This window comes from Pelophylax lessonae (assembly GCF_965119305.1).
Source record: "Pelophylax lessonae genome assembly, chromosome: 1".
Taxonomy (NCBI): domain Eukaryota; kingdom Metazoa; phylum Chordata; class Amphibia; order Anura; family Ranidae; genus Pelophylax; species Pelophylax lessonae.
The window spans coordinates 79,168,760-79,193,347 of record NC_138768.1 but is presented as its reverse complement, the minus strand read 5'-3'; the positions used below and the strand labels follow the sequence as shown (position 1 = coordinate 79,193,347).

General features: G+C 45.5%; 1 protein-coding gene across 1 annotated transcript in view; it reads left to right on the top strand.

Annotated features, from left to right (window-relative positions):
• The window catches only part of CPLANE1 (ciliogenesis and planar polarity effector complex subunit 1), a 383,258-nt gene that overhangs the window by 127,756 nt on the left and 230,914 nt on the right, over positions 1-24,588 (top strand). Inside the window, exons 23-26 of the mRNA XM_082255738.1 lie at positions 6,636-6,791; positions 8,733-8,841; positions 10,438-10,711; positions 17,142-18,009. Of these exons, the coding sequence (XP_082111864.1) occupies positions 6,636-6,791; positions 8,733-8,841; positions 10,438-10,711; positions 17,142-18,009 (1,407 nt within the window). The remainder of the gene's footprint in view (positions 1-6,635; positions 6,792-8,732; positions 8,842-10,437; positions 10,712-17,141; positions 18,010-24,588) is intronic.

Sequence of the window (24,588 nt, the reverse complement as noted above, 5' to 3'; positions counted from 1 at the left end):
AGCCGACGAGTACCTGCAAGAGAAACAGGTCACAAAAGAATGAAAAAACAAACAAAGTACATTAAAAAAAAGTACATTAGGAAGAGTAGGACATATAAAATGACTGACACAACAAAAGTTTTTGGATTCTCATCATTAACCGCCCAAACAACCACCCACTGAATTTAATGATGGGTATACACGGCGCTATCCACGTATACCAAAATAGGATTTTAACTGCAGTGCTGAAATCAGAAAATCACCACAGCTGCTATCAGCAAAGGTATCCATGTATGCTGAGCGCAAACACTGTTTGTGTCAGAATATATGAAATCAATGCGTGGTAGCCGACGAGTACCTGCAAGAGAAACAGGTCACAAAAGAATGAAAAACAAACAAAGTACATTAAAAGTACATAGGAAGTGTAGAAGAACATAAAAAATGACTGAGACGACAACTATTTTTGGCTTTTATGTATTTTTTTTTTTTTCTTCAAACGTCGAGTTCCAGGTTCCAGGTTCGGGTCTCTCAAAATGACGATAGCCATCGAACATCTTTTGAGACCCTGTGTAAATGTGCCCTAAACTGTGCCGTGCTGTACCCTATGCTAATAATCCACTAGTGTGTGGTAGCGACGGAAACAGTCACCGTGGCAAAGACCAGGTCGGTCAGGACAGTCGGGACAATAATTCCGGGTGTCACGCCTAAATCCGCGCTTGCTGCAGACACGGCATCTTTTTTGGGGGTATCGTTTGGTATCGGTACTCGGGAGGTATTGCGGAAAATGCCTCTCATGCAGCCGCCTCACTGCATCTGGTTGGGGAAGTTGGGCAGGAGCACCAGCTGAATACACAAGGGCTCTGATTATCTCTTCTTGGAATTGAAAGAAGGATAATGTTCCAGCAGAAGCTTTGTATAAGACAAAAGCGTTGTAAACAGCCAATTGAAATAGGTATACAGACACTTTTTTGTACCAGCGTCTGGCCTTACGGGCAATTAAGTACGGTCCCATCATCTGGTCGTTGAAGTCCACCCTTCCCATTTTACGGTTATAGTCGTGGACACAGAGGGGTTTCTCAACAACAACACCGGTGACCGTAGTAATTTGGACTGCCGTGTCTGGGTGAATGGAGGACAGCACGTAAACGTTTCGTTTGTCCCTCCACTTCACTGCAAGCAATTCCTCGCACCTCAAGCAGGCTCTCTCCCCCGAGCTCAGTGGGGCATTCACTAGCCGCTGGGGGAAGCCCCGGCGATTAGATCGCACGGTGCCACAAGCGCCAATTTGCAATTGATAGAGGTGTCTAAAAAGTGGCACGCTTGAATAGAAATTGTCCACGTACAAGTGGTACCCCTTTCCGAATAAGGGTGACACCAAGTCCCAAACTATCTTGCCGCTGCTCCCTATGTAGCCTGGGCAGTCGGGGGGCTCCACAGTGCTATCTTTTCCCTCATAGACACGGAAATTAACTGTATAGCCTGTGGCCCTGTCACAAAGCTTATACAACTTGACCCCGTATCTGGCACGCTTGCTGGGGAGGTACTGTTTGATAGCAAGGCGACCAGTAAACTTAATCAGGGACTCGTCAACGCAGACATCTTGTTGGGGGGTAAACAAGGCTGCGAACCGCTGATTGAAGTGGTCTATGAGGGGCCGAATTTTGTGGAGCCGATCATATTCAGGGTCTCCCCGAGGACGACAGAGTTCATTGTCGTTGAAATGCATGAACCGAAATATTTGTTGGTATCGAGCCCTGGACATAGCAGCAGAGAACACGTACATTTGATGAATTGGGTCAGTGGACCAATATAACCGCAATTCATTCTTTCTTGTAATGCCCGTGTTGAAGGAAAGGCCCAGAAAGGTTTTAAACTCCTGAATCGTAATAGGATTCCAGGCGAATGGTCTGGCAAGGGGTGAATTTGGGTTGGCGGCGATGAATTGTTGAGTGTACAAATTTGATTGGTCCACAATAGATCTGAAAAGATCTTCAGTGAAAAACAGCTCAAAAAAGTTTATGGGATTAAAACCAGCTGTTTCCACTTGGATTCCGGGTTGGGCGGTGAATGGGGGAAGTACTGGCGCTGTGGAATCTGTGGGCTGCCAATTAGGATATGCCAGCGCTTCAGGGAGGACACTATGGGCTCTACGGCCTGTCTTCGGATACGCGGTGGCTGCGGGCCACTACTCGTGCTAGCCACCGCACCAGCTTCAACTGCACTCAGGTGACTCGCCACGTCACCAGGTGATACTGCAGTGCTGGTTGAAGGTCCAGGGTGTACTAGGCCGCTCGTGCTTGCCAGTTCACGAGAAGTGTGAGCGGCACTAGTACTGGCACTCTGCTGCATACCAGAAACCTCCAGTTCTTGCAAGTCAACAACTCCAGAATGGGGTCGGGTACGCCTGACCCTAGCAGGGACCCCTCTGTCGGAGCTATCTGTCAGGGAGCCGCTGCTGTCATCTGGTTCGTATATTGACCCTGATTCTGACAGTGAGGCTTCCCCATCGCTCTCACTTGACATGGCCATTATACTGTATATAGCATCATCACTGAGCGAACGTTTTGTCATTTTGGTAGCTAAATTTACTCGTACAGTGATGCGACTACTAGGTAATAAAAGCACCTGGTTGTCGAGGACTATTTGGTCGCTACAAAGAAAAACTGCTAGTGCTAACAGAGATCAGGCCTGACTCTGCTAACGCAGCGGTTTTGTGTGATTTGTGTTTTTTGGAAGTGTCAGTAATCTATTGATTACTACACTTGCCTGGGTAAGGTGGGCTGGGCAGGGGGGCTAAACGCAGGTGCTAGCAGGAATCAGTGCTGATTGTGCAAACACTGCGTTTGGGGAACACTAAATTATGAGGACGCTAGTATAGTTCTGATCAGATCAGATATTGATCTGTTCAAACACTATACTAGTAACGGTGGTGTGTGTGTGTTAGTGTACTTGACTCTAACTGACGCTAAGTAACGGTGGTGTAGTGGGACCCTGACGCTAACTAGCTAGCCTAAGTTGTGTCACCCGTGACGCTAATACAGTGATCGGTAATCACTGTATATAGTGAACACTGTGACAGGGAAGTGAAGGGGTTAAACTGGGGGAGATCAAGGGGTTAAACCTTTATAGAGGATAGATGGCGGGTGGCCTAAACCTATTCGGGCCTAGCGCAAGCGCAAATTAGGGTCACCAGTGACACTAAATACAGTGATCAGTAGTTATCTGATATACTGTATATATTAGTGCACTGATTTATATGGAGTGAAGGGGTTAACTGGGGAAGATCAAGCGGTTAAAAGTTTATTAGGGAATAGGTGGCGGGTGCCCTAACCCTATATGGGCTTAGCGCAAGCGCAAATTAGGGTCACTAGTGACACTAAATACAGTGATCAGTATTTACCTATATACTCTATTTAGTGCACAGAGTAATAGGTAGTGAAGGGGTTAACTGGGGCTGATCAAGGGGTAAAAACTTTATTAGGGGATAGGTGGCGGGTACCCTAACCCTATTTGGGCCTAACGCAGGCGCAAACTACGCTCACAAGTGACACTTATACAGTGATCAGTAAAATATCTGTATACCACTGTATATAGTGTTCACTGTGAGGGGTTTTGGGGGTGATCAGGGGGTGATCAGAGGTGATGAAGGGGTTAAATGTACCTATGTGAGGTGTGTCAGTGTGCTGCTTGGTGGAACTCACGTTTTTGGTGTGTCTCTGTCTCTCTCCTGGAACCGAAAGGACTCCAGGAAGGACAGTGACATCACTTCCCCTGTCTGTGTTTACATTACACAGACAGGGGACAGATTGCCATTGGTGGGGACCGATCTACAGACACTGACCAAAAATCATTGGTCAGTATCTGATGACTGATCGGTTCCCTACCGAATGACATCGGGATCGGGACCCGCGGCGCGCGGGAGCGCGCTCTGGAGCCGTGATCGCGCATCACGTTAATACTACGTGGCTGAGCGGTATCGTGCCGCTCTGCCGCAGTAGTATTACCGTGAGCGGTATTAAAGTGGTTAATTGTATGGTGTGTAATCTAACAAACTGTGCTGGCTGCCTATAAACCTTTATTCCAAGCGCAGATATTTTTTTGTGTTTTTTTGAGTCTTTAAACTATAGCAAGTCACTTCCTTGTCTGCTTTAGGCAGGAGAAAGCATTTTCTTAGTCTACTCTCGCTCATTGATTACTTTCAACTTTATAAAGCTGTAGTAGGTCATAAATTGAAAAAAGCAGCTTTAGTGCTAATTTATGTAAAATGCACCACGACACTACCTGCGTGGAGTTTGCATGTTCTACCTGTGCCCGTGTGGTTTTCCTCTGAGTGCTCCGGTTTTCTCCAACACTCCAAAGACATTCTGGTAGGTTACCGAATTTTCCGGCGTATAAGACGACCCCCCTACTTTTCAAGTTAAAACATAGGTTTTGGGCTATACTCGCCGTATAAGACTACCCTCCTTCAGAAGCAAAGCAAGGCAACACCATATACGCCTAGCATAAAAATCCCAAAGGTCATTAAGTAAGTGTAATCTATGAAAGCGCTAGCTGTCTGTGCTCTATTCATCTGCAAGGTAATATAAATGTATTCTCTTTATAAATTTCCACGGTATTGTAAGTATAAAAATCCCAAAGGTAATTAAGAAAGCCCTGACTGTCTGTGACCTATTCATCTGCAAGGTACCATAAGTACCGTAAATGTATTCTCTTATAAATCTCCAAGGTATTGTAAGTATTACCGGTAGATGTATAATCTCTCAAGGCGCTGGCTGTGTGGGAATCCTGTACCGGTATACCGTATGTATCATAGCTTTGGCTACATACAATATACCGCGCTGAGCCAATCACAGTGAGCGATGTATTCTATTATTGAATGCAAAGCCTTCTCAGATTGGCGGTGTCAGAGAGAGTAACATAATCCCGCCTCTCTGACTCCGCCAATCCGAGCAGGCTTTGCATTCAATATTAGAATGCATCGCTCACCGTGATTGGCTCAGCGCGGTATACTATGTAGCCAAAGCTACGGTACAGTATACCGGTACAGGACTCCCGCACAGCCAGCGCCAGCGCCTTGAGAATATTATACATCTAACAGTAATACTTATACTTACAATACCTTGGAGATTTATGAGAAAATACATTTACGATACATTTACGGTACCTTGCTGATGAATAGGGCACAGACAGCCAGGGCTTTCATAGATTACACTTTAATTACCTTTTGGGATTTTTATACTTGGCATGTAAGATGATTTTTTTGAGGTTCAAAAGTAGTCTTATACGCCGGAAAATACGGTAATTGGCTCCTGTCTAAATTGACTCTAGTACGTGTATGTATGAATGTGAGTTAGACACCTTCGATTGTAAGCTCCTTGAGGGCAGGGACTGATGTGAATGTGCAATATATGTATATAAGGTGCTGCATAAATTGACAGTGCTATATAAGTACTTGTAATAAATAAAAAAATAAAATAAATATGTCCAGCCCAGGAAATAAAATCTTCTGCACTACATCTAGGGGAAATCGAGCTGCACGATTCTGGATAAAATGAGAATCACAATTTTTTTGCTTAGAATAAAGATCATGATTCTCTCACGTTTAAAATGTATTTTTTCCCCAAAAAACTGCGTTTGCAAGACTTCTGCGCAAATACAGTGTGACATAAAAGATTGCAATGATCACCATTTTATTCTAGGGCCTCTGCTAAAAATAAATAAATATATATATATTTTTTTGACAGCTGTGAGTGAGCAGAGAACAGCTTTGTAAGAATCGAAGACATGCTATTTTAAGATCATAGGGGGGGGGGGGGGAATGAATCGAGATTGCGATTTTTTAACGATTAATCATGCAGCTCTTAAGTGGAAATATTTCATTCAGTAAGTAGATGCTGACAGTAGATAAAAATGCTTCTGGCTTTGTTAAGGTAGAAAGTCATATTTTTCCATTTTCAGCAGAAGTACTGTGATCCCCCCATTATTATAATATTTGGGAGTGTTTGGATTACCAGTGAGCCGAGTTGGTAAAAGCAAAGCAGTCTTTTATTTTTAATAAGGTAAATGAAACGGTTTACATTCATAAAGGATAAATAGGTCTCCACTCCTGGTACAAAAAATAAAGATTCGTCTCACCGCCAGCAAATGCCTGTCCCACGGCAGGGTTTTGAAGTTCCCACCTGCTTCAGGGATCCAGAAAAGTCACAAGAGCTCCTCTTCACACAACACCTCACATACACCTACTGACTACTTTCTGCCCTTTTAAGCCCTCTCTTGTAAGTGTGCGAATACTTCCAGGTCCCAAATACCTGTACTCGGGGTTGGAGGCCCTTTCCCACCCAATATCTTTCTGAGTTTCTGAATTCTGGGTCCCATTTCAGGATTTAAAAATCCTGAGAAAGCTGAAAGTCAGTTTTCCCTCTTTGTGGTGGATCACCCATGTACCCCTCACCCTGCATGGGTGAGAATCCCTGAGTACTCCAACTATTTGAAATAGTCTTGAGGGAGATTGCCTGTGCACTTCTGGATTTTTTTTTTTCTTAGAGCACATTGGGTGTTGCTACTTGGTGCCTTTCTGGTGATTGTGGCAGGGGTATTAGTTGTATGCTCCACTTATGTAATTTAAAAAATAATATGTCTATTCCCTTTTCCACCAGAGCTCAGATGAGTATGACTCCTGTGTGACTGAGCATTGTTTTGAAGCTCTGGAATGGGCTTGTAGAATGCTGCCATTCACTCGCGTTGCAAACTGTGAGGAGTTGATACAAGATATTATCCTGAGCCTGATCAGTGAGCTCCCTCCTGTGAAAAAGGTAGGTAAATGCTGCAATGAAATCAGTGACCACTATAGGGCTACTTATAAAGTTATAGGAATATTCTGAAACTAGATAATGGGCACAGGAGTGGGCTGAATCTTGTCTGGTGTTAGGTCGTGTTCAACACAATGTCATTGCACTGCAGAAAGTGAAATTTTCTCATACAATCATTCTCTTCCTCTCTGTATGACTCTTTCTGTTTCTTTCTATTTCTGACTATTTATTTTGCTCTCTAGCTCTTTATCTGTCTCTCCCTATCACACTTTTCTATCTTTAACACTTTCTCTCTCGCTTTGTCTCCCTCTCTTTCTAATTTTAAGTGTATGATGAGTGTAGCCATATTGGTGCACTAGTAAAAACTTATTTGAATTCTGTACAAGACAGAATTCAGTATGAGTTTTTATTTGCACTAATAGTAACATTTTCGGTACAAGCTTTTGGGAGTCTACCCCTTCTTCCAGGCCTAAGAAGTACTGAAACACTGAGGTATTCTGTGTTTTTTTTTTTTGGCTCTTCGCTTACTTTTACAGATTGATTTTTTTATTGCCTTTGTATTTTTTAAATCTCTGTATATCATTCCTTTTTTGGACCTACAATATAAGAAGGTAGTAGACCCTGGACAACTTGTCCTAAAAAATTAACTGTTAATGCAAATTAACCACTTGCCGACTGCCTAACGCCGATCTACGTCGGCAGTCAGCCCCTCACAGGCAAAGTGACGTAGGGCTACGTCACTAGCTTGTGAGGGTCTAGGGAGCGAGCGCGCGCCCCCGGAGGCGCGCTCCCGCGTGGTCACGGACCCCCCCTGCGCGTGTGACCGGCGGACCCGATGTCCGCCTGTCACTCGGCGATCGGCGGGGGAGAGGGAGAATGTCAGGCAGCTTGTGTAAACAAGCCACCTGTCATTCTCCTTGCTGTTAGGATACTGATCACTCGGATCTAGTATGTAGATCCGTTGATCAGTGTCCATACAGCTCAAGCCCCAGCCAATCACAGTAGAAAGCACGCCCCTAGGGATACACACAGCCCCTCCCTCCCAAATAAAGTTAACCCCTTCACTACCAGTGTATTTTTACAGTAACAGTGCATATATATAGCACTGATTACTGTAGAAATGTCACTGGTAACCCCAAAAGTGTCAAAAATGTTAGTCACGGGTCCGATCTGTCCGCCGCAATGTCGCAGTACCGCAAAAAAAATCGCAGATCGCCGCCATTACACGTTAAAAAAAAAAACAACAAAAATGACAGAAATCTTTCCCTTTGTTAGTAAACGCGATAACTTTTGCGCAAACCAATCAAAATACGCTTTTTGCGATTTTTTTTTTTTTTACCAAACATAGGTAGCATAAAACAAATTGTAAAAAGTAAAAAAATTTTGATTTTTAAATTTTTTTTGGGGGAATTTCATATAAAAAAATGTGAAAAATATTGCTATTTTTGCAAAATTGACGCTCTTTTTTTGTTTATAGCGCGTGATCAAAAAATCGCACAGGTGATCAAATACCACCAAAAGAAAGCTCTGTTTGTGGGAAAAAAAGGACGCCAAATTCGTTTAGGTACAGCGTCGCACGACCGAGCAATTGTCCGTTAAAGTCACGCAGTGCCGAATCGCAAAATACCCCCTGGTCGGAATGGGGGTAAAATCTTCTGGGGCTTAAGTGGTTAAAAAATATCTTTATTGTATCATGTACTTTACTGAACTTTGCCTAACTTACAAAGCAGAATTTTTTTCTTTTTTGTGTTTTTTAGTTCTGACCGTAATAAATAAAAATAAAATATATGCTGAACCGATACAGTTCTCATTTTAAAGGACTGTTATAGAAAAAAAAAAGTATATTAAATAAAAACTTTTCTTCTAGATTTTTAATTTTCTGACAGGATGGTGCAGTTTTTGAGTTGTATGTATTATTGACTTGACTACCTCTGCTTCTTACAGGTTGCAGAGTTCATGGTAAAGGCATTTTCACATCCTGATGATGTCCGTGTTCCATTAAGAGAGAAATTTAATTCTGTTCAGCAGCGACACCGGCACTCTATGATTAAAGGTAGTGTGCAATTCTGTGAGCAGAAATGATTTTCACTGCATAAGCATTGAAGGGGAGGATTTAAAAAAAACAGTAGTTTCTTTGTTTTGTAAAAGGACTAAACTAGGGATTAAACCGATTGCAGCTGGTTAGAAGAAAATATCTTACTCTTAACATGCTACTGGAAAAAATAAAACACAGAAGGCTTTCTGATATTTTCCTCAAAAATGCATGTTGCTTGGTTATTATTCTACCCCCCATGGCTTTAATACTTTGAATCATAGATGCTGTTGTGGAAATTTTGGTTGTGGATATTTTCTTTAGTTTAAATAGTCATTATGACTCCCAGTGTCAGGTTTTACTGATAATCCCTATTTACAGTGATTATCGCTTTAACTGTCATTGCAGGAAAGACTTGTTGGTGAAAATCTTCCACTGGATGAGATGGCACAATACTAGTAGCAAAAAGAGTCCATCGCACAGATCTATGTCTGCAGTTCAGGGCCCTGTGCTGCTGAGATATGTCTGTGATATGGAAATTCTTATTTTACCAAGATTAATAGAGGGCATCTTTTAGTCACATTCGGATCCGTGTGATTGAAACACTGCTACTATTGTCTTATGTAGATAAAGCCTCATCAACTGGAACAGTTAGAATGGTCACTGTCATATTTGGTTTATATGAATCATGTATGATTGGACCCACTAACAGGTAATGGACTCATGTTTATGGATTGACCTCAATGAACAATGAAAAGCCATGTGCTTCTTATGGCAGTTGAGCCCTTTGTTCGCTCATGTCCATTTATGGGCATGTACTCCAGTTTCTATTGTGCTTTTTGAATGTATATATGTCTGTGATTGGTGGTCTTGAAGCCACTCCCTGTAACTCCCTTTTTGTTCACTTGCTGTAAATAAACCAAGCCCTGCCCTGACAGAACACACAGAGGACAGAAGACACAGGAAGCTCACACACACACACACACACACACACACACACACACACACACACACACACACACAAGCTCACACAGCAGCTCACACAGCCATTTCATCCATGAAGAGACACATAAACTTTCACACACAAACACTTGCTCTTACACACATGCACACACATACATATCCAATGGAGAGAGACCTGGCAGATGGCATAAAAATGACCCAGTGCGTCTGTTCCTTTGTCGCCGAGCGCTTGGTAAATCGTTATACAGGAGAGCGGTACAATTATACTTTTCAGTACAAGCTATTAATGGAGCTTGGTGCGTAATAATCTTGAGCGCACTGAAGCGGGTTTCTATGCTCCAAGCCCTATTAATTTCCACGACAATGTAGAACAAGTGTACAGATCAGGAGTTTTTGGCTACATGACTAAATGCTTGTTCTCTGGGTCAGTGACTCATTACTTGAAGCAGATCTCCAGCTCCAGGTTTCCCATTTTCTTCTAAAACCAGCACACCATGAGTGTCACTTTCCTGTGTCCCCTGCAGTGCTCACTGGTTGCTCTCACTGTTCCCAATGTAACCACAGGACACAGTACATAGTAGTGATGTTTGGTTTGGAAGAACCTCTGAGTGAAAAGGAGGACCAGGAGATTGACATATTATTTTGTTTGTACAGGACTGGAAGGGGAAGAAATGATGTCTGTTGTAACTCATAATGTGCAGAGGGTGCGAGTGAAAGCTCTCAGACGTGTACAGAGGAACATCGGCCCAGTGGAGATGCATGTTTGGGAACCAGCTCTGGATGAGAATACAGAAGATGAGTCGCATTGCTATGACAAATATTCGCTGGGTACCAGTCTCAGCAGGAGCACGCTCACTGACCTTGGCAAGATTTACAGTGACACAGACACCTTGTCTGACACCTTCCGTAGCAGTGCTGCAGAGGACAGGTACTGAGGATACACCTCAAACATGTTTTATTAATGTATTTTACTCATATATAGCATTTACAGTCCAGAGCCCTTTACAGAAAAATGAAAACCATTCTTATAATCGTATGTGCGTTCCAGGTACAATTTGGGTGGGAGCCAGTGAGAGGAGTCTGGAGCTCCCAGAGAAAGCTGTCGCAAACACAGGGAGAAAATTAAATTACTGAATAGCTTATCTTCAATCACTGATCACTGTGGGGTGCACAGCAACTCATTCTCCTCAAGTTCAAAGTCATGTGTAAAAGCATGCAAAACACTAATACTCTTGGTTGGATAAATTAAAGAAATGCTCTTTCGTTCAAGTGTGTTGCTGGCATTTTTTGTAATCTTTTACAGAGAGAACATACAGATTCTTCGAAGACATTGTCTACATGAAGTAGATCTAACTAACAAGCCAACTTTACATACTAGGGTGCTCTCCCTGTTGTGACTTTAAAGTAGAAGTCCAGTCAAAACCTAATTAATCTTAAATCTGCTCCCACCCGCATTCTAAGCCCTATAGCCCTATAATAGTTACCCTGTAAAGGAAAGATGCTTATACATACTTAATCTAAAGGTGCCAGAGTACGGTCACATGATCGGCTCCCAGCGGCGACTTCAGGGGAGAGGAGGAACAGTTAACAATGGATACTCAATGGTAAGTCTATGGGTGGCATCACTGCATGGGTTCTGCAGCAGTTGTCAGCAATCTCGCCTCTCCCCTGAAGCCAGCCGCTGGGGAGATCACGTGACCGGTCCAGAGTACCCTTAGATTAGGTAAGTATAAACATTTTTCCTTTACTGTACACAATGCTTCCCGTTCATTCAGTCAATTCATCTTTAGCTGCGGAGGAGGAGGATGAGATTGAGGACTTGCCTCAACTGCTGGTTAGATTTAGTGATGTTACCACTGTTCTGTTCATGGTTGTCTTTGCGGGAGAAGAAGCTGTACTTGGACATGCTGTACATTGATCTTCATTCTTTCTGCTTCATTCATTCTGTGTATGCTTCTTCCACTCTTGTTGCTTTTTGATCATTTCTAGACCAGTCATCAAGGGAGCAGCTCTAATATCAGGAAACAACGCCCTGCTCCCCATCCAAGATGGTGCCTTTACACAGCGACCCAATGTAGAACAAGGCATAGCAAGTCAGTAGTGGGAAAGAGATCAGCTGCAAGGAGTGTATATGCAATTCTGACGACCAGTCCTTTGCCCTCCCTTGACTTTCACAGTTCATAGTTAAAGCTGGGTGGTATACACTGTGAGTTTTTTTTTTCATTTAACCAGCAGACTGAACAAAAACAAAATCACAGAACATCTGCTCTGACGCCATCAGTACGGGTGACTCTTGACTCTGCTCTAGCGAGGGTCTTTCTCCCCCTGGACAAACTTCAGAAGCTGCAAAAAGCAGTCAGGTTGCTGTTGGCGACTGATCAGTCCTCCTTGCGGGCTTGCATGAGGCCCTGGTTCTGATGGTTTCGATCTTCGAAGCAGTCCCATTTTCTCAGTCTCATTCTAGGCCTTTGCAAAACAAAATTCTGGCAAAATGGAACAGAGATCCTCGGTCACTGGACCAGAAGATTCGCTTGAGCCATCTTACAAAGTCGTCTCTTTCTTGGTGGCTTCGGTCACCTGCCCTCTGCCAGGGCAAGTCCTTCCTGCCGGTATTTTGGATGGTGGTCACCACTGACGCCAGCCTGTCAGGAAGAGTCGTCTTTGCTGATCAATATTCTGGAGCTGAGAACGATCAAGCTCTGCCTGCTTCACTGGATGGGTCGGCTACGCGGCTCTCCAGTTCGGATACAGTGCCAATGATAAAGAGTACAATGCCACGGCCGTGGCTTACATCAATCATCAAAGGGGGCACCAAGAGTGTCCTGGCAGGCAAGGAGGTGGCCAAGATTCTGTTTTGGGCGGAACAAAATGTCCCGGCTCTTTCCGCAGTCCACATTCCAGGGGTGGAGAACTAGCAAGCGGATTACCTGAGGAGTCAGGTGTTGGATCACGAGGAATGGTCCCTTCATCCGGAGGTGTTTCATCTCCTGTGTGCCCGTTACGGGGACTCCGGAGGTGGATCTGTTTGCGTCTCGCCTCAACAGGAAAGTTCAGCGGTTTGAGGCCAGGTCTCGGGATCCTCTGGCCGACACCACAGACGCTCTGGTGGCTCCTTGAAGCCAGTATCGTCTGATTTATGCCTTCCCTCTGCTCGTACTCCTGCCGGGGTTTCTTCGCCAGGTGGCGATGGAATGCATTCCGGTTGTTCTGGTGGCACCAGACTGGCCTCGGCCGTCTTGGTATGCAGACCTTGTACAAAGGGTCGTAGACCCTCCATGGAGACTTCCTATGTGGGAAGAGCTACTGTCTCAAGGACTGATCTTCCATCCTGCTTTACGGTCACTAGCTTTAACGACTTGGCTGTTGAAAGAAAGGTGTTGAGGGATAGAGATCTGTCTGACTCAGTGATTTCTACCCTTTTGCAGGCCAGGAAGTCGACTTCCAGGAAGATCTATCATCGCACATGGAAATCGTACATTTCATGGTGTGAATTGCTGCAGCTGCACCCTCGCTTGTCTCTATAGCTAGGGTTTTGGCCTTTTTACAAAAAGCAGTTGAGCAGCGCTTGGTGTTGGGTACTATCAAGGGCCAGGTGTCGGCCTTGGCTGTTTACTTCCAACGTCCGTTGGCCACTAATAGCTGGATTTGCACTTTCGTCCAGGGGGTGCGTCATCTGGCTCCTCCGAGGAGATCCCCGTTATCACCGTGGGATCTCAATCTGGTTTTGTCTGTTCTTCAAAAGCCTCTCTTTGAAAATATCAGGGAGATTTCTCTGCTTTCCTTGTCACAGAAGGTTGCCTTCCTAGTGGCTATTACTTCTGCTCGCAGAGTCTCTGAGTTGGCGGCACTATCCTGTCGTTCGCCTTATTTGGTGGTCCACAGGGATAAAGTGGTCCTCCGGCCAAAACTGTCTTTTCTCCCTAAGGTGGTGTTGGATTTTCACATTAATGAAGACATTGTGTTGCCTTCCTTATGTCCTAAGCCTAAACATCCCAAGGAAATTGCCTTGCACTCTCTGGATGTGGTTCGGGCAATAAGTCCTTTAGACTCTCTTTGTCCTTCCGGACGGTCCTCGCAAAGGTTTGGCTGCGTCCGCTGCGACCATTTCGAGATTGATCAGGCAGACGGTTGTTCCAGCTTATTCGCTCAAGGGTCAGGTTCCTTCTTTCCCTGTGAAGGCTCATTCTGCTAGAGCGTTGAGTGCCTTTTGGGCTTTTCGCCATCAGGCCTCGGTCGTACAGGATTGTAAGGCAGCGACTTGGTCGTCTGTGCACACCTTTACCAAATTTTACAAGGTGGATTTGTTGGCTTCTTCGGATGCCTCTTTTGGCCGCAAGGTTTTGCAGGCTGGTGTTTCATGAGAATGTTTGTTTGTTTTTTTCTTATTCTCTTAGTGGGTCTTTAACCTGGGGGAGCTCATGTTGTTTTGGTTGAGCTTCATGTTACCCAGTTGGCTAGGTTTAGCCTTTAGAGTTTACGTTGCTTTCTGTTTAGCCTTTAGAGTGGGTTGCGTTTTTCCCACTCCTCATGCCTATACTGCTTTAGGTCATCCCACACAGCTCATGAAGATGAGGCTGCGTCTGTCAGTGGACAGTAGATAAATTACGATTTTTGTAAGATCTTGCCGTAAAATCTTTTTCTCTGATGTACATTGACAGACGCAGCACCCGCCCCTCTGAAGGATATTTTTTTTCTTTTCTCTTCACTGCTTGCAACTTAACTGATATGCTGGGCTGTGTCTGTGAGGGTTATGTCTGGAGGGACAGCCCCGTGGGCGTGTATATGTAAAAATTTTGTACTAACATACTGCCTAGACTACTTCTGCATATGGCAGCATAACCCACGCAGCTCATGAAGATGAGGCTGCATATGTCAATGGACATCAGAGAAAAAGATTTTATGGTAATATCTTACAAAAATCTTATTTTGTATGTGTAGCAATTAAAGATAAAGCATTCAAATGTATTTGTACAAACAAGAAGTTATACAGACAAATGTTAATAGACATTATTGTCGTTGTGGTAGGTATCTTCAAGATAACATGGCACAAGCTGGAAAATTTCTGGTGTGTGAAGATTGTTTTGAGGTATCACAATTCCAGAATCGGAGGTTTTTATATACATCAGTGATATTTTAGTGGGGTATGGTGGGGATGGAAGGGAGAAAGGAAGGAAGGGAAGAGAGAGAGAAAAATATTGGGGGGGGGGGGGTGGTGAGTAAGTTATTATTTGTGTGGGCTGGACAATAAATAGAGTTCCATCTGTTGTGGATGAGTAGAAGAGGGGGGAGAGGCCCTCTGCTATCAGACTACCTGTCTAGAAGGACATTCCTCTCATCAGAGAGTATGAACAGGTTCTAGTAAGACCAGGTTTTGATATACTGTTCTCTCCTGCTCTTGGCCATCAGTACCTGGTCTTCTAGGGCTTCCACCGATTTGACTTTATTAAGCCACATAGCAACAGAGGGAGGATTGGTGCTCTTCCTACATAAACTAATACAGGCCTTGGCAGCATTAAGGAGGTGGTGCAGAAATAATTTCTTGTATTTTGTGCAGGAGATTTGTGAGCAGTGTAGTTGAAAGAAGGCGGGGTCGTCTGGAAATGGGGAGTCTGTTAATTTTTGTGTAATTTGTCTCACAGCCATCCAGTATTGTTTAAGCTTTGGGCAGCTCCACAAAATGTGGAGCATGGTCCCAGGCTCCTCTCAACATATCCTGCAGCGGTCTGAAGCATCGGGGAAGTATCAGCGGAGAGCTGTTGGGGTGTAGTACCAGGGTGTTAGTAGCTTGTAGTTTGTCTCCTGAGTGCGGGTGCAGATTGATGGATTGAGGGCAAGATGTAGGGTTTTGGCAGATAGTGGCAAATTCGGAGAGTGGGACCAATGGTGGGTTGAGATCGGAGTGATTGGAGGGACTTAAAGCGCTTTCAAGGTTTCTATTCAAACCTGTTTACAGTTCCCAGGAAGGAGTGCAAGGTGCGTCAAATTCTGGACCTCAAGGTGCTGAACTGTTTTGTTCGGGTACAGAAGTTTTTAATGGAGTCCATTTGCTAGGTGGTAGCATCCCTACATCTGGGGGACTTTCTTGCATCCATCGACATCAAGGACGCTTACCTTTACAACCCCATTAGTATCGTCGATCAGCGCACCCTCTGATTTGCCGTGGGCGAGGAGCTTTATCAATATGTGGCGCTACCCTTTGGTCTCCCTCTGCTCCTCGGGTCTTCACAAAAGTGCTGGCCCCGGTTATAGCATTACTGCGTCAGCGGGGGATCGCGATACTGGGGTACCTGGACGATCTGCTTTTGCGAGCAGAGTTTTTCGACTGCTCTGTTGGCCAACTTGCAGATCATTCTGAAAATGCTGAGAGAGTTTGGTTGGATTCTGAATCTTCAGACGTCTGCTCTAGTCCCGTCCACGAAGTCGTTGGATCAAGAAGAATGGTCATTTCATCCGGAGGTGTGCAGTCAGTTGTGTCTCCGGTGGGGGACTCCCGAGGTGGACCTGTTGGCCTCTCACCTCAACAGGAAAGTTCAGAGGTTTGTGGCACGGTCTCCGTGCCCTCTAGCTGACACCACAGATGCCCTAGTGGCTGCCTTGAGTCATTATCATCTTTCCTCCTTTCCTCCTCTCAATGTTGTGCCCCGACTGCTGCGCAGGATCGAGGCAGAAGGGATTCCTGTCATTCTAGTGGCTCCAGACTGGCTTCGCCGATCTGGTATGGCTGGTCACCGATGTTCCTTGGAGACTACCTCTCAGGGAAGATCTTCTGTCTCAAGGACCGATCTTCCATCCTGCTTTACAGTCGCTGGCTTTGACGGCTTGGCTGTTGAAAGCCAGGCGCTGAAGGATAGAGAGTTGTCCGATTTGGTGATTCCTACGCTTTTAAAAGCTTGAAAATCTACTCCCAGGAAGATTTACCATCGTACTTGGAAGGCGTACATTGCGTGGTGTGAGTCTCTTGGGGTTTACCCCCGCTCTATTTCGGTTACTCGAATATTGGCTTTCTTCCAGCGAGGAGTTGAGCAACGTTTGGCCTTGAGTACCATCAATGGTCAGGTCTCGGTCTTGGTGATTTTTCTTTCAATGTCCGTTGGCCTCTTATAGCAGGAAGTGGGAGTATACCCTCAGGGACTGCCACATAGGCATGCTCAACTTTTTCTCTGCCTAGTGTCTTACTCCTGTAGGGGGCAGCATAACCCTACAGTCCTTAAGATGAAGAGCTGCGTCCGTCAATGAACATCAGAGAAATGGATTTTACGGTAAATCAAAATTTCAATTTTTTGGATGGAGTGTACCTTAATTTTTTATTTAGTTGGGTTATCGTTTTGTTTTCAGTATGTGTTAATCCTCTTTTGCAGAGCAGAGTGGCACACCCCGCTCAGTAAACCCGTGCTCAGTGGAATGTCAGACAAAGTCAGTAGAGAAAAAATAAAAGCGAGAAATGAGATGCCCATTGAGAATGGGCGCACTGCACCTAAAGTTGGCACCTGGGAGTTTGAGTGTGATGATGAAGAGTACATCAACTTCCTGGATCTCTTTCTTAGCTATCTTCTGGAGAGGGACTTGCTTCATAGCACTGAACCTGGGGTTCCTTTCCTCACTTCCTTCGCTCAGCATCTTCGAGAACACGAGCTCAACTCCCTTGCATTCGATGTTCATACTACACTAAAACGCAAGCTGGGACGGCCTGAGATAAAAAGTGTCTTTAGAGCTGGTTCCTGCTACAAAGTTAATGCAGAACCCCAGAATGACCCTGTTGTGGACAGCACACTAGTTCAAACTCAAGGCACAACCGAGCCATCTCCGGTCTTATGTTCAACGGTGATGCTGGGGAAGCCATTGTCCTCGGCTGAAAAGTACTTTCATAAGAATAGATCATGCTCTGTCAAAAACGGGTTGTTTGGCTTACAGGATCAAAGAGCACAAAAATGCCACGAAGATGACTATAATTTGACTTTTTCTGGATACACGTTTGAACATAACAACTACAGCCTCATTAAGAACAAACACTGCAAACCTAGTGAAGAGCTAGGAGCTGAGCTTCAGGCCAAATACAGCAATGAAATCAAGCTGGTGGAGTGGATGATCCGCTGGTCTGACCGCAGATTGTTCTATAGCAGAAGCAAAGCAGAACTGTGCCATGTTGGATCCAACACCGCGATACGCGTCAAGACCTCATCTGCTGCTATTCTCACATCTGTATGGCTTTTGGAAAAACCCTACCTGGTAAGTGCAGACATTTAAAGGACAACTTCATATTAAGAAAGAATATTTTTTGAAGGAGAAACATGTGGACCGTCATTGCTGACTTCTCATTCTACAAATCAAATGCTTCTTGTTTGAATGTTGTGCCGATCCTCTTACTTTATTTCAGCAAGTCACTAACCTAGAATAATTTTGATGGTAAGGACTCCTGAAAGTGATTTGACTGTCCTACTGTGTATACTTTTGCTTAGTCATTGTCTGAGTACTAAAGTTAGAAGATCAGCTAACAGTCAAGCACCTAGCATTTTTAGAAGGAGGCTAGCAATGGCAATGTCCCTTTCAATCTTAGGCACAGGTTTGCTTTATAATGGGTTAAAGTCCATCTAAACTGTCTAGTTTTTTTTCCACTCAAACATTTTTAAGACAAGTTGGCTAGTTAGTCTAGTAATTTCTTTATTGTTAATCGACAGACGCAGCTCTGCTTAATCATATACTACTACCACTAGGGATAGGCACTAGGCGGAAAAAAGGCTTGTCCATGCCTATAGGGGCTGTCCCAGCTGGCATAACCCCTCAGACTCTGCTATACTCAAAAGTTTGTTCTGCCTAGTGACAGGGATAGGACCTAGCTCCCTGCTGGGACTTCGGTCTTGGTTGTAACAGGGAAAGTTTGATTTTTTTTTAATTTTTCTAGTTAGTTCCTGAGGAGCAAGATCAAGAGGAACTACAAGCAACAGCCGGCTTTTCGCACTGGATAATCTAGATCCTTAAGGTCTCCCAGCCTGGCCTGCGAGCGTGAGCAGGTTATAGTTCATAAATGGAAAACAGTTCAGTACTAGGCCTCGCCAGCACAGTGCCCCGATGGATGGGGAAGAGCCTTCGAGTGGATCATCTCGCTGGGAAGCAGACGACCTGGAACGTCCTGAGTCGCAGCCTCCCCTTGGCTAACAGCAACCCCATCCTGGGTGGGAGGTGATCTATTTCGGAGTGGTTCCCGCTTGGTACCACGGTATGGTGAGTAACATGTCCCCCCACTACCCCTGAAGGTCACTGGGTGGGCACGGGCCCCTCCCTGGAATGGTTGGACCTTAGGGGCTCCCTCAGTTCCCTGGCACCCTGGAAGCCTAACTAGCCTACCCTTTGCTCCCCCCCCCCTTTTTGGGTTTTCTTCGTGGGGGGGGGGGGATTTAATAAGGCCGGTTTTCAGGCACTTATTTGTGGGGGATGGATCGTCCGGGGGGGTCCTTGAGTGGGGAACCTTAGTTGCCTTTTGTTCTGGGACCCCTGTAGGGGTCCCGGAGCCTGCATGGCGCGCATTTGGGGGGCGCCATTTTGCCGTGGTTCATGACCTCTGTGTTCCCATTAATTTGTATGGGCGGCCATTTTCTGAAATTCCCCATTGAGAATGTATAGCAGCCATTTTCTTGTGGTCCGGAGGCGGGACTGGCATGCAGCACATTTTTTTTACTATGCTTGAGGCAGAGTTGCTTCCTCTACCTATTTCTTCTGTGTTACTTTAGTTTTGACACTGACCAGGACTGCATGTTTTTATCTGGTAAAGTTTCTGGGGGTCCCCTGTATGTTTCCCTCTCCTGCTCTGATATATTTAGACATTGCTCAGGTTTCTCTATTGTTCATTGACGGACGCAGTCTCTGTTCTTCATAACAGTAGGGTTTTTTATTTTGTTGGAGTCCCAGGATAAAATATCCCCGGCAGACCCCCTGGAAATGGCTGCGGGACCCTCCGGCTCACAGTTGCAGCCAGAGATTGCATTTTTTTCTGCAAAGCCTGATGTCAAAAGTGCAGTCGGTTTGTTCTGGTGCTGCTAGCCACAAACGTCCTTCATTCTCCCCTCCATCTGCAGGATCTTCGAATTCTGACACAGATATGGTTGCCACAGATGCAGACTACCCTGAGGGGTCGGTGTCTTCAAATTCTAATGAGAATGGACCTTGGTGGAAAATTTGATGGCTTTCTGTGCAGAAAACTCTTAAAATGGCTGATGAACCCACAGCGTCAGGTACGCAGGTGTCTTTTGGCTCCCGCAAATATTGCAAATCAGGTAAAGTATTTCCTTGTCCTGACTTGTTTCACTCCATTGTGGATGAACAATGGCGACGCATTAAGCACATGCTGATGGTGCGCGTTTTGCATTCCGTTATCCCTTTGCGACGGCGGTGGATATCAGGTGGGCTATATCACCGAAGGTGGATTCCCCGGTGGCCAGGTTGAATACAGCGATTCTGGTGCCGATGGAAGAGTCGCCGACCTTTTCGAATCCCATGGATAGACGGGTGGAATCCTTATCCCGCCATGTACATGTGGTGACAGTTCATATGTTAAAAGCTAACTTTGTGAACGTTCTCATAGCACAGACTGCTACTGAATGGGGGAAGTTGCTAAGAGTAACTTAAAAACTACACCGCTTCCCCCTGCAGTTCTGGAACTGTTAGACCAGTTGGTCCAAACCCTGGTGTTCATGTGTGATACGTCCCTGGACTTGGTCTTATTGGTGGCCAGGACCTCAGCAGTGGGGGTTGCTATTAGACGCCTGATATGGTTGAAATGCTGGTTGGCTGACCAGGCTTCTAAAATAGCTTTTGCTGATCTCCCTTTTTACAGGGAACAAGCTATTTGGAGCCTCCCTGGACAAGTTGATCAAAGGTATCACCGGGGGGTAAGAGCACTAATCTGCCCCAATCCTATAAAGGCAAGGTGCCGCGCTCTAGGCTGGGGGCCTTCCTTTACTGCTCATAAACGTCTCCGGGGCACAGGAAAAAGGTAAACCGTTTGGGGGGGGGTCCAAGAAGCCATGGCCCGGTAAGTCCAAGGGCAGCTAATTCGGACCCGCAGAACAGCCCTCGTCTGCATGAAGGGGGCGCCCACACCCGAGTCTGGGGTGGGGGGATGTCTTCGACTCTTCCGGGAACCCTGGACTTCCTTGATTCCAGACAAATGGGTTCACGAATTGATCCATTTCGGATAAAAAAAATCGAATTCCAGTCTCATCCACGAGACAGGTTCTTCCCATCCATTCTTCTATTGTCCCTAGCCAGGTTAAGGGACTTGAAAGAAGCGGAACACAAATTGCTGTCGCGAAGTGTGATTGTGCTGGTTCCAGCTTCAGAACACTTTCAGGGGTTTTATTCAAACCTGTTGACCGTGCCCAGAAAAGAAGGCAAGGTGCACCCCATCCTAGATCTCAAAGCCCTGAACCGCTTTGTGCGGGTACAGAGGTTTCAGATGGAGTCTATCCGTACGGTAGTGGACATCCCTACCTACGCTGGAAACCAGCGGTTTCTTCGCTTTGCGGTAGCGGAGCAGCATTATCAATTTGTGGCGTCACCCTTTGGTCTCGTCTGCGCTCCCAGGGTGTTTACCAAGGTTCTGGCTTCAGTGTTAGTATTGCTGCGCCAGAAGGGGATTGCGGTACTGGGATACCTGGACGATCTCCTGTTGAGAGCGGTCTCTCATTTGGTTCTGTTGGAGAATCTGGAGGTCACTGCCTGAACTCTACAAGAGTTCGGTTGGAACATCAATTTAAAAAAATCTGCATTTACTCCGGTCCTGAGACTGGAGTACCTAGGCCTGACTCTGGATTCAGTCTTGGCGAGGGTTTTCCTCACCTCGGATAAACTTTGTCTGAGTCATTGGATGACTTGCCTATACGATTGTCCTGTTCGGGTTCAATCAGACAACGCCACGACTGTGGCTTACATCAATCACCAGGGAGGCACCAGGAGTGTCATGGCGGCCAAGGAGGTGGCCAAGATTCTGACTTGGGCAGAAATATTTGTTCCAGCCCTCTCTGCTGTACACATCCCAGGTGTGGAAAACTGACAGGCAGATTACCTGAGTTGTCAGGTGTTGGATCAAGAGGAGTGGTCCCTATACCCGAAGGTGTTTTACCTACTGTGTGTTTGGTGGGGAACACCCGAAGTCGATCTGTTTGCCTCCCGCCTCAACAAGAAGGTGCAGAGATTCGTACTGAAAGACAACAACAAAAAAAGAAGGGCGCACCAACCTTGTGCATTACCACTAAAACAGGTTTATTAATCCAAAGACGACATACAATATACTCACAAACGAGTGATGATATAGCACATAAAAGATAATGGAACCGGTCGTCTCCAAGGTAACCAGGGAACCCCTGTACTGGATGACGTGCTGGTGTCAGCAACTATATGGCTGGGCTGATGCGTTTCGAGGAAGGACCCTCTTCCTCAGAGCTAAAAACTACTACTGAACTGTTGCTCCATTCACAAGGTGTTAAGTAGTTGGCTAGTACCGCCCCCCACAAACCGTCCCACCCCACAAGGCGCAAGGGACAGCTATGTGAGTGGTAGAGGCCATCAAGTTGCCGGGGCAGCACAGCATACTGAATTGCATGCACCATTGGCCACAATCTACACCAATTGTAAATAACATTCGCATAAGTTAAAGCAATCATATAATACAAATAATATATAATGCCTCAATAATATAATTGAGGCCTGGATGAAACAAGAAGTGATACCGTTCTGTGCCCGGATGTGACGCTACGGGTGGTGGAATGCAGTTCCACCCGCACTTCCTGGTACAGCGGCTGGCGTGCGGTCCAAGCTGAGACCTAGCGGCCAGCTATGCAGTCGGCCTATTGGTCACTGGCCCTGATGCCACTACATTGATCCTGATCGGCATATTATACATTAAACAGAAGAATTTAAGGTTGCAGCACATAGGAGCCACGCTACTAGCTACATTTATACTTGCCTCCTATACTCCCCCCTCACATCCATAACAACTGTGCCACTTGGTGATTATTTCCATTAACATATAATAAGGTCTTGGGTTAGATGTGTATTTTTATCAACTCATATGTGTTCTTTTATCAACTTTAATGTATTTGCATATACACGTATTTATTGCTGTTGATTGTGTATCATATTGATATGTTTTTAAAAGAAATGAGATTATTAATGTATTTAATTATTTTACTCTCAGTCTATGGTATTATATGATTGCTTTAACTTATGCTGCTAATGTTGTTATTTACAATTGGTGTAGATTGTGGCTGTTGTTGCATGCAATTTAGTATGGTGTGCTGCCCCGGCAACTTGATGGCCTTTACCACTCACATAGCTGTTCCTTGCTCCTTGTGGGGCAGGACAGTTTGTGGGGGGCGTGCTAGCCAACTACTTAACACCTTGTGAATGGAACAACAGTTCAGTAGCACTTTCTGGCTCTGAGGAAAAAGGTCCTCCCTCCAAATGCGTCAGCCCAGCCATATAGTTGCTGACACCAGCACGTCATCCAGTACCGGGGTTCCCTGGTTACCTTGGAGATAACCGTTTCCAATGCCTTTTATGTGCTATATCATCACTTGTATGTGAGTATAATGTGTGTTGTCTTTGGATTAATAAATCTTTTATAGTGGTAATGCATGAGTTCGGTGCGCCCTTCTTTTTTTTTTTTGTTGTCTTTCAGTACATTTTGGATACACTTGGTCCTGAGGGGGCAGCAAGACCTTGAGTGGTGAATCAAGACCATATAAGATCCCTTATCCTTCATTACATACCACCCGAGCACAGGAGAATTTTTTTTTGTTTGCTGCAGAGATTCGTAACCAGGTATGGAGATCCTCTGGCCGACTCCACAGACGCCTTGGGGTCAGTATTGGCTGATTTATGCATTTCCGCCGTTAAAACTTCTGCCGCGTCTTCTGCACAGGATACAGGTGGAAAACATTCTGATCATTCTGGTGGCTCCAGACTGGCCTCGTCGGTCTTGGTACGCAGACCTCATAAGATTGCCCACCAAGACTCCTTGGAGGCTTCCTCTCATGGAAGATCTGTTGTTTCCATCCTGCTTTACAGTTGCTGGCTTTAACGGCATGGCCGTTGAAAGTCAGGTGTCGAGAGATAGGGGTCACTATGGGCGCTTATACAGCATAATATGTAATGTATTTTGGCGCCTTGCTGCGCCATCTTGTGTGTGGCAAACGATCGTTCCGAGCACATGTCGGCGACCATTTTACCGAAGCCTCCCATTACTCTCTATAGGCAACCATTTTCCCTTAGCCTGCAGCCTCAGTTCAGTCTCTGGCGGTGACATCACTTCTTTCACTCAGGAGCGACCGACAGCGGTGGTAACACACGTGTGGGGCTCTGTTCTGCTGTCCTTCTTTTACTCCCTTGTACAATCTTCCTGGCTTTCAGTTTGTCCCTGCAGGGGGTCTGTGTTCCACAGTCTTTGTAGCGGTGTGCTGCGGGGGTCCGCGGCGCGCTTAATGGGCCAGTACCAAAAAAATATATATATATTTTTTTGCAATGGAATCACAGGACAGCAATTTCCCTCCACCCATGGTGGGGGATTCAGGTTCCACTGAATCCTCTGCCCTGACTAATTTGGCTGCAGTAGTGGCGACTTTGGTGTCCAAAATGGATGTGTTGATGACTGAACGTGCTGCTAGAAAAAGGCCTAGGATTTCTTTTTCTTCTGATTCTGAATGTGACATGGTTACTGTAGGCAGCGTACCCCTTGAAGGGTCTCGCTCTTCTCAGTCTGAGGGGGAGGCGGAGGTTGCAGGGGTGGATGATTCCCCCCCCGGGACGCCCGAA